The following is a 10,291-nucleotide window of genomic DNA, read 5'->3' on the forward strand; positions in this document are numbered from 1 at the left end:
TACCAATTCCATTCGATCTGTTCATCATAGCAGGCGGTTCCGTCTGATGCACCAGCGACCATAAACAATTCCAATCACCATCCAATAATGAGTTCTCGATTTATACAGTACGCTCTATCTCTGTTAACCCTAAAATTTTGATTTCGATAAGGTGTTACGTGATAAGGTGTTACGTATGAACAATAACATATTAATTCAGATAGGATTATGAATTCTATATATTCGATTTCGATTGATTCGTGTTTTACAATTTTTTGTAAATTTTATGGTTCCATTTTTAATTGATGACATTATGAACCTTAATTATGATTATATCGTTTTTAAATTTGGGGGTTTCATGACATTATTTTCATTACTTTTGGGTGATTCTCAAGATATGGCATCCGTGTTTGTTCTAAAAAAGGGTTGTCTTAATCTGCACACAAGTTGCTCGATGAATTGCCTCAATGAGATTTTAATTTATGGGTGTCAATATATAATATGGAGCATCACAGCATATTAGGTATTTAGCATAATGAGTGACATTTTCACACTTGCAAAAGTACTAATTTGTAATGTTAAATTTGTGGAGTTGGATATGTTAAAATGTTACTCATGAAACTGTTTGATGAAATGGCTGATATATTTTTGTTTTTTACCAGAACCTCATATGATTTTTTTGAAGTTTCTAGATATTATTTAAGTGAATAAAAGCTGTTTCTTTGACTCAGTCTTTATTTTTTTTAAGGAAAATGGAACTGTAAAACATTTGGTTTGTTGCTACACTTTACGGTAATCTCTAAATGGTTATGCAGATGACTTTTATTATAGCATAGGGTAAAAATTTTTAAATGCAACGATGCTTATTAAGGCTGCTTTACTTTTGTCACTATAGCTTATACTAATTGCGGTATTTGAGTTCAGTTAAGCTGTGTTTTGAGCTACTTTTATGTGTTTCTGATGCCGCCTAGACGGAAGGCAAGGAAGGTTACTAAGCAGCCTGCATCCTCTCAGTTGAATAATTCACAGTGTAATGTTGACAGTGCAGTGCCAGAAGATAACACATTCCATGACCAAGAAGGTATCTTCTTTTGTTGTATATAGTTTTTATTATAATAATGTAATTTTGAGTTATGAAAAATGTAGAAAGAATAAATGGTTAGTTAACTGACTTAACTATTTACCATAATTCAGTTGAGCACCAGAGTGCTGCACTCAGGATGCTTCGTGATGTGGAAATTGAAAGTTTACGATCGTTCATGCTTTAGGTTCTAGGGGAGCCATCAGACACTCATATTTTTTGGCATTGATGAATCTATGCAAACTCCTGGGGTATATGTTTAATACTTGTCTTTTCATTGAATAATGAGAATCATTATTAAAAATATTATTTCTTTTGATTATTAGTAATTTAATATCAGGAGTTGTTATAATTGCAGGTAAGTAGCGAGAGGATGTCGGTTGGTATGACGCCTAAAACTTTAAGGCTTCCGAAATAGTGTGAGATGCTTCTGTCTGTTCATGATTCGCCACTTGGTGTTTACAAGGAAAACAACATGGTATTAGTATTTTTATATTTTATATTATTATATTATATTATATATTATATATTATTATTATTATTATTATTATTATTTCAACACTTATTTTAATTTTTTAATAACTTGCAAATGGGTAATTAATTATAAAACAATTTAAATTTGGGTCCAAGATTATAACGACAGGGACTTGGTTGTTAATTTAGGTCAAAATCTAATTTTGAACACATTAATTTTTTTAATATACAAATACAAATTAAAATACCTTTAAATGGGGTTTAAAGAATAAATATTTGGCATATTTAACACTTTTTTTTCTCCAGTGTTAATCTAATTTGTTTAAACATTCCTCTATTATCGCTCTGTTTTTCAAATTTTCTGCTTTTGATATTTTCCATGTCATTACTTATTTTTATTTATTCATTTTGAAGATAATGACTATTCGAATTTGATTTTCTTATCATTTTACTCTTATCTTTACTCTTTTGAAGTTACACTTCCCATTTTTCAGGAACCTAATATGTATACGCAGCTATAAATCAAAGACTACTGGACGCCCCCTCGTCATTCTACACTTTCTGGTTATTGTAACTACCAACCAACATGTCAGCATCTACCAATGAAAAGCAACTCCTTGCCAATACTAGGTAAATTTTAATTTATTATTTATATTCAAGTATTAACTGTTGATACGTAACTGTTTCTTTTTTCATACACAGCAACACTTTGAAAGATGATATTCAAATTACCATGCTCAATAAACTTGATGTGTCAACAAAGGTTTTCAATGTCAAGGTCCGTATTATCCGGTTGTGGAAAAATATGAACTATATGTTACAGGGTCAAGTTCACACTGTTGAGATAGTTTTAGTGGATGAAGAGGTAATTTAATGTGTGTTGGTTAGACACATATTTTTAATGCTTGCTACTTGAATATTAACGTCTTGTATTTTTATGTTTAAATGATAGGGAAACAAGATGCTGGGTAGCATCATTAACGAACATTGGCAAAATTTTAAAAACTTGATTGAACTCAACTCTACTATCTTAATTACTAAGGCATCTCTTGCTGAAAATCGTGCTGCCAACAAGTTTATGGGGAATCCTAACAAAGTATCTTTTAATCCTGAAACTAACATTGTTGAACTTAATGATTTCTTGGGAGAATCGTATGGCTTTACTTTTGCAAGTTTTGAAGATATGAACAACAATCTGTTTCCACCATTTCATACAGTTGGTTAGTAACCGAGTGAATTAATTTTACTTCATTTTTTTCCAGAAATTATATTTTAATCTATACTATTTATACATATATCACTTCATTTTTTATCTAGAAATTTATTTTAATCTAAACTATTTATACAGATATCATTGGATACATTACAAGCTCAGAAAAGCCCACTACTTTTCTAGGAAAAGGAGGGGAACCGACACCTAAAGTTATTGTCCACCTTAAAGATTTGAAGTTAGTTTTTTTTAATAATTATGTTAGTTTTTTAATCATCATTTTTTTAATATTAAAATTTTGAATTGATATACAGCCGTAATGCTATTAATGTCACTTTCTTTGGGGATTATGCTAATCAGATGACGGATTATATTTCAAATAATCCGGACAAAACAAACGTTGTAATTATCTTGCAATTTGGTAGATTCAAGTTTTGGGGAGGTAAGTTTTAAAATGTTGTTTACTAAGCGCGTTTATTTTAAAATTTTTCAATCTTTTTTTATTATTTTATAACAAAAACATGTTAAACGTTTTTGTAGAAAAAACATGGGCTTCAAACAACTATGTTTATTCAAAGCTTTTCATCGATGAAGACGTTCAAGCCATAATATCATTTAAGCAAAGGTTTGTTATAACTTTATATGCTGTTAATGCATATTATGTTTAAATTTAATGTTTTCAATACATGTTATAACTTTATATTACTATAATACTATAATTGTTGTATTTATATATTTAGGCTGATTGAGCAAACAAGTGGACTAACGGGTTCAAGTCAGAAATCTATTCGCGCATCTGTCAATTGCTCTGTTGAAGATGATTTCCTTATCAAGACCGAATTCAATAACATTGCAGAAGTCCATATGAAAACGGTTTGCTGCTATTAGTATTATACAGATTCAATTGTATTTAAAAAGCTAATAGTACATATCACAATATCATTTGTCTATGATTACAGGTTAGATCAGTTGTCATTCTTGACACCATTAAGTATATACCGCCAACCCAACAGTGGTACTATTTTGTCTTGCAGCACTTGTCCAAAGGGGGTTAGAAAGAGCGATACAAAATGCAGCAATGATAAATGCAAAGATAAAGAGTTCTCTCCAATCAATAGGTATATAAATAAACATTTATCCAATTATGGTTTTGTTATATTTTTTATACAACCTTTTTAAACCAATTTCGATGAATAATATATGCGAATATTCACTTAAATACCATAAAGCACTTTTGTTCAATTGTTTTAAAACTATCTTTAAAAGATTTCTTTCTCCACCGTCAAAATTTATTTTATTTTAATGCCTTTTAGAAATTTCTTAGTAAACTACAATGCAAAGAGGATTGTTACCATGACTGATTCCGGTTGCTGTCCCGACCCGGCAGGCCTATTCAGTAACCAATGTCATGAATGTAACCGTTCAATTTTTATATTTTTTATTTTGAAGGTTTAGAATTCTTATACGAGTACAAGATCCTACGGGCATCATAGATTTGACATTATGGGATAGAGAAGCAGTTAAAATTTTGAAAGTTTCTGCTAATGATTTGGTCGAAAGTATTATAAAGGTATACTTATAATAAGATAAATGAATAATTCATGGAAACAAGTATTTTATACTTTCACTTTTCAATATATATATATATATATATATATATATTTTGCAAGGTGAAACATCCGAACAATTCCCTGATGTTTTGAACAATTTATTGGAGCAGAAGTACGCTTTCAAGATTGATATCAAGAAATATAATGTGGACAGACAAGAAACGGGTTTTGGAATCTCTAAATTTTCTGATGATTCAAAGATAATTGACACTCTTGAGAATAAGTTTAATCTAGAGCAGGTCTGTATAAATTTTCATATGACTAAGTGGTATTAATATTTTTTATTTTTATGTAAATTAAACATGGCTGCTTTCTCAACAGAATGACTTGTCCGACTACATGCATGTGACAACCGGAGATATCATTTCTCAAGATATTGTCAACTATACGTAGCATTATCCTGAGTAAAAAGTAGAGACGGGCTTAAACTGCTAATCTTTGACAAGAACGGTAATGTTACCAATACAACTACAAATGTGGTATATACAAGGAGGTATTTAGAGAGTTGTGAAATCTATATTAAATTGAAGTTGCATTTGTTGATTGTAATTCGACTTATCTATTGAATTTTGTTTGCATTTTATTTTATGGAACATTGTAGTTCATATGTTGGTATCCTATTTAAACTTACGTAGTTAAATATTTTGATTACACTTAATTCGTTACATAATCTGTCAAATTGTATAAATGAAATAATATCAGCCTTGGATTGTAGGTGACAAAACAATACTTCGTTTTGATGTTAATTTCAATACATTTACTGATTTGGGATTTCCATATTCGTTGTGTATAATAAGGTTAATTTGTTTGGTCAACCCAATTTCAAGAAGTAGTGTTTATATCTTTTCTGGAAGATCAACATCATCACGTTCAAAACTAGAGATGTTCAAAACGGTTTGGGACTAGGAACCGGAACCGGTTCCTAACCGGTTCCTATATTCAAAACCCCATTTTAAACCGGTTCCAGGCTCGAACCGGTTAGGGAACCGAACCGGTTCTCCCACCCTCGGACCCCTAACCTATCTAACCGGTTCTTACCGGTTCCTAACCCGGTTCCTGTACTGTAACCGGTTCCAACCGGTTACAGTGTAAATTTTTTTTTTTCGTTTTTTGTTTGCGATTTGGATTCTAAACTACGATTCGTATTTGTATAACATGAAAAATAAAAAAAACAATTAACATAAAATTCATTTTATTTACTTTAAGAAGTTCAAAAAAAAAAAGGTTACATGTTTTAAAATCTTCAAAAACAAACTAACAAAACATTAAACTTATAAATATAAAGTTGTAACATATTATTTCTAGAAAAGCCTTCTTGTTCGTCGTAATTATTGAGCGGCGACTTCTTCCTCGGAATTACTTGTAGAAATGTCTTCTTGTTCGTCGTGCACTCGAACATCAAGTGGTGTTTCATCTTCGAGAGTGGTTACGTGTTGAATACGATCGATTGAGTCCAAGTGATCCTTTAAGCAAATGCACATCTCCACCGACTCCGAATTTAGTCTTGTTCTTCTCACCGATATTACCCTGCCACTAAGAGAAAAAGCGGATTCCGAAGCTACCGTAGAAGCTTGGACGGTTAGTAAATCACGGGCCATGGTGGCAAGAATCGGAAACTCGATTTCCTTTACCTTCCACCAAGCCAAAACATCAAAAGTGCCATATTCCTCTTCGGATAAACCGGTAGAGTAATCATTTGCACTATACCTTCCTAGTTCGCTTGAAGGGGTGTTACCCCTTTGTTTTTTAGCTGTTACGTTGCGAACGGTGTTCATAAGGCTAATAATGGGATCTCGTACTCTAGTAGCACTTGAACTTGATGAAGACCCCCCCGGCATAGGCATGTGTATGTTTGACCCATATTTATTTAAATAAAAGTCATACATAAATTTAAAATTCAAGTTAAAATAATTTTTTGCCTCTATTGAAAAGTTTGGGTCAACTTCATGCATATCTAAGGCTTAAAAAATTTCGTCTATCACACATTGAACCCCCGTAATATTTAACATTGGGTTTAAAGCGGCGGCGCAAGTAAAGACCGGTGGCAATTCAAGAAAGTATTTTTTTAATTTAAACTTCATTGGTAATATGATGTTTGAAAACATTGGACTGTTATTTTCAAATTCTTTAAGATTGTTAACCATTAAAAATAACTCCGAAAGAACCAAGGGACTTGTCGGATAATACGTTCCCGATAGTTTCGTAGTTGATGTTTTAAAAACTTCAAGAAAAGTTGATAAGTCATTGATAATTTCTCATTTCTCATTTGAAAAGGGGATTGTCAAATCATTCTCGGCAAGACTAGAATGAAACATTTGTAAAGTTTCTCTTTGTTCCAAAGCACTTTGAAACATTATGCAAGTGGAATTCCATCGATGAGGTACTCCCAATTAGCTGTGACATCTGCCACGATCCGACCCGACCCAGGTACCCGTTTCTCTGACCCGATCTCTTTCTTTTACGATTTAGTATTTATTTATACTTATATTTTACTTTTAATTTTCCTTCCCGCCTCTTTCTCTCTCTTTCTTTCCGCCGTCCCGTCCCTCTTCCTTCTCTCTTTCCGCCTTCTTTTCCCTCTTGTCGCCGTCCCGCCCTTAAGCCTTGTTTCCCTCTTTTTCTTCTAACTCTTTGCTTGTCCTTTGTTCCTTCCCGCCTAAGGTTGTCTGCGCAGCTCCACACGCCAGACTCCTTACAAGGAAGCCTGCGTGAAGACCACCTGTTACAGCGATACGCGAGACGAACTCTTCTCGCAGCGCGCTAAGAATTGTAATTCTTCTCGCAGCGCGCTAAGAACGGTAGTTCTTCCCGCGACGCGCTAAGGATTGTAGTTCTTCTCGCAGCGCGCTAAGAATCGTAGTTCATCCCTCGACGCGCGAAGAATTATAGTTCTTCCCGCGGCGCGCTAGGAATTTTAGTTCCTCCCGCGGCGCGCTAAGAAATGTGATTCTTCCCGCGGCGCGCTATGAAATGTGATTCTTCCCGCGACGCGTTAAGGTTGGTTCTGTCTGCCTTCGCGCTCCAGCCTTCTCGCGCTATGTCTTGAGTCTTTTCTTCTGTTTAATCTAGCCATTTGCTTTTGTGATGTCTTATCTTTTGAGCCGTTGACCTAATCTGCTTTATGTCTGAAAAGTTACTTTTGGCGCAGCATGCGCACCAACCCCATTGGTTGGCAGAAAAAGTGACTGACATTATCTTTGGAGATCTGCTTTTCCATGCTTGACCAGTACCTTTATCTGATCCGCCCATGCTTTTTACTGTTCCCTGTCAGCTTTCTCTTGTCCCCTGCAGCTGCCATATCTTTTGATATCTTTTGCTTTTGGAATCTTTTACTTTTTGGAGATCTTTTCCCCTTTTCTAGGGATTGTGTTCCCTAGGGTTTCTCTATAAATAATAATGTTATTTTTAACACTACACACACAAAACACTCCTGTTCTCTCTTGCTCCTTGCTCTCTCTGCCGCCTCCTCTCTGCCTCCGTCTTCCTCCCTGTTCTGTCCTGCTTTTCCGGTAACATATTATAAATAATAATTTACTTATTAATCATGTTAACTTATAATCAAGACTTAAAACAAATCATTAAAACAATAATCTTATTTATAGGTTAACTTGTACTTGTTTAAAGTTGGTTCTTGCATTATCTTTCACCGCATCGTTTATCATGTGAGTAATCTCGTACCTAATCCCTTTTTATTTTTAATGTTTTGGGATGTTCATGTGTTCGTACAAACTTAGAGTCTTAAACTTGTTTATGAACTTTAGTCGCGCAGTATCCCATGTGTTGAGGACGTTTACTTGGCTGTTATTTGTATGTGTGTATCATTAACCGCTTTGTTCGGCCTATTCCGCAGTTTTCATGGATCCATTAGATGAACACGGGAGACCTATCGTTTACGGTTTTCTTTGTTTACACCTGCACAGATGTTTTCTCGTTTTTGTGCTCAATTGGGAGCACGGATTGAACTATGAACTATGAGCTATGATCTATTTAGGCTTGATCACAATCTGATTGCACCCTTGTTAAACACCAGACATACACGTGTTGCGCGCAGATTTATTGTTATCTATGTATTGTATTAAACTTGATTTCTCACCAACACGCAAGTGTTTGACGTTTATTTTAACACATGTTCATGTTTGCTGTAGCTACATTTGGAGCTTGTGGACACGTAGGACGTTTTTACTTTTGGACCTAGATTAAAATGTATCAAGACAAGTTATTGTTGTTCGAATATTTTGCCTTATAATATATTGAATTATGTTGCTTTATGTTATCTTGTGTTTACTTTGCGCGTGCGCGAATGAATATATTTATTAAATATTGACACCCAAATAGTGTCACGAGTAATGAAACAATATGTGGCGCCCCGATGTATAATCCGCCTTTGGTCGGGGTGTTACAGATTGGTATCAGAGCTCGTTGACTTTAGGATAGGTGGTTAGACGTAACGGCCTAGAATACCTAAGAGTCCCTTCTCGCGCATGAGAGAAATCTCATGTTTGCGCGCTTATTGTTAATTACTCGTTATTTATGAATATGCTCGCGCTTGCGCAGTATATGATTTTATGTTTTATTTCGCGATATTTCGATTTTTGTTGAATTTCGATTTTTATTGATTTTTCTTACATATTCGTTTGTTGGATTTGAAAATCCGAAAAGTCATGGTGATACATGAATAGTTGATTTTCAATTTCCATTTACGATTATGTTCTGAGGTTGGAGACTTGAAAAGTCATGGTGATACATGAATTGTCAACCTCCAATACTCATTTTCTTGTATATTTTATATTGAAGATTGAAAAGTCATGGTGATACATGAATCGTCAATCTCCAATACTCGTTTGCCCGTATATTTTAAATTGGGAATTCGGAAAGTCATGGTGATACATGAATTGTCGATTCTTGATTCGAATTTGTTACCTTTATTAAGTCTGCATTTAGGGTCATTTATTTTACTTTAACTTTTGACAGTAACTGACTCCGTGAAACCAAGCTTTTCGAGGTTATACTTTGCACTAAAACCAAGATATTAACTAAAATTAAAACTTTTATAGAATGCCTCCGCTATCAGCTCGCCATCTCAAGAAGAAAGAAGCCCCGCGCAGACGTTCGCTGCAACGTTCCCAGGAAATGGCCGCCGCAATAGCCCAAGCCTTAAACCAAAACAATACCAACACCTCTGGTTACAACATTAAATCCTTCAACGCGGGTAACCCTCCAAAGTTCACAGGTCTTGAAGGAGCCACCGTGATGCTCCAGTGGCTTGAGAAAATAGAAAACACTTTCCTCCACACCCAATGCCCCTCAGACAGACGAACCCTATATGCTTCCAGTGTCCTGGAATCTAGAGCGCTTACATGGTGGAATGGAGTAGCTCATGCGCGTGGCGCAGAAACTGCTTCCAACATGCTCTGGGAGGAATTTAAGGAAATTCTGACGCGAGAATTCTGCCCTCCCAACGAAGTTAAGCGCTTGGAGGAAGAATTTTGGAATCTTAAGCAATACAGCGGTGAAGCGCGCGAGTACGCGACGCGCTTCCATGAACTAAGTTTGCTTGTCCCTCACCTTGTTACCCCTTCCCGCCGAGCCATAGAGAAATTCCTTGGGGGTCTCCCCATGGAAATTCAAGATTCTGTATGGGCCAGAAACCCAGTAACCCTCTCTGACGCCATCGAGTTGGCCGCTGTGCTCAGCGACAACCATGTCAGAGCAGGAACCCTGTTCCTGCGGGGAACAGAAAAGACCAAACTCACCAAGACTGTTCCTGAACCAACAGAAACCAAACCAGAACCCTCAAACCGTAACAACCTCAAGCGCAGGCGCAAAGCCTATGCGCTTACCAACCCGCCCATTGTCCAGCAACCCATCTACCAACCTCCAGTTTACACGCCTAACCCTCTGTCAGCCTACCCAACACCTCCTGTAGTCCATAACTAT

General features: G+C 35.4%; 1 protein-coding gene across 1 annotated transcript; it reads left to right on the top strand.

Moving 5' to 3' along the window:
• Positions 1–939: 939 nt before the first annotated feature.
• Positions 940–3,632, top strand: LOC143607452 (replication protein A 70 kDa DNA-binding subunit E-like). Its single transcript, XM_077082896.1, has 9 exons — positions 940–1,060; positions 1,174–1,234; positions 2,237–2,312; positions 2,358–2,399; positions 2,487–2,754; positions 2,883–2,982; positions 3,059–3,186; positions 3,285–3,369; positions 3,485–3,632. The coding sequence occupies exons 1-9, from the start codon at positions 940–942 to the stop codon at positions 3,630–3,632; spliced, it is 1,029 nt and encodes a 342-aa protein (XP_076939011.1).
• The last annotated feature ends 6,659 nt before the right edge of the window (positions 3,633–10,291 follow it).

Source organism: Bidens hawaiensis, unplaced genomic scaffold (assembly GCF_021521415.1).
Source record: "Bidens hawaiensis isolate Kalapana, Puna unplaced genomic scaffold, B.hawaiensis_p1.1 tig00082683_1, whole genome shotgun sequence".
Classification (NCBI taxonomy): Eukaryota; Viridiplantae; Streptophyta; class Magnoliopsida; order Asterales; family Asteraceae; genus Bidens; species Bidens hawaiensis.

Bases quoted from the DNA above. Each gene is read 5' to 3' on its own strand.
- LOC143607452 (XM_077082896.1), top strand. From the start codon at position 940: ATGCCGCCTAGACGGAAGGCAAGGAAGGTTACTAAGCAGCCTGCATCC. The intron at 1,235-2,236 runs GTTCATGCTTTA...TTTCATACACAG, and splicing joins GAAATTGAAAGTTTACGATC to CAACACTTTGAAAGATGATA. The intron at 2,400-2,486 runs GTAATTTAATGT...TTTAAATGATAG, and splicing joins TAGTTTTAGTGGATGAAGAG to GGAAACAAGATGCTGGGTAG.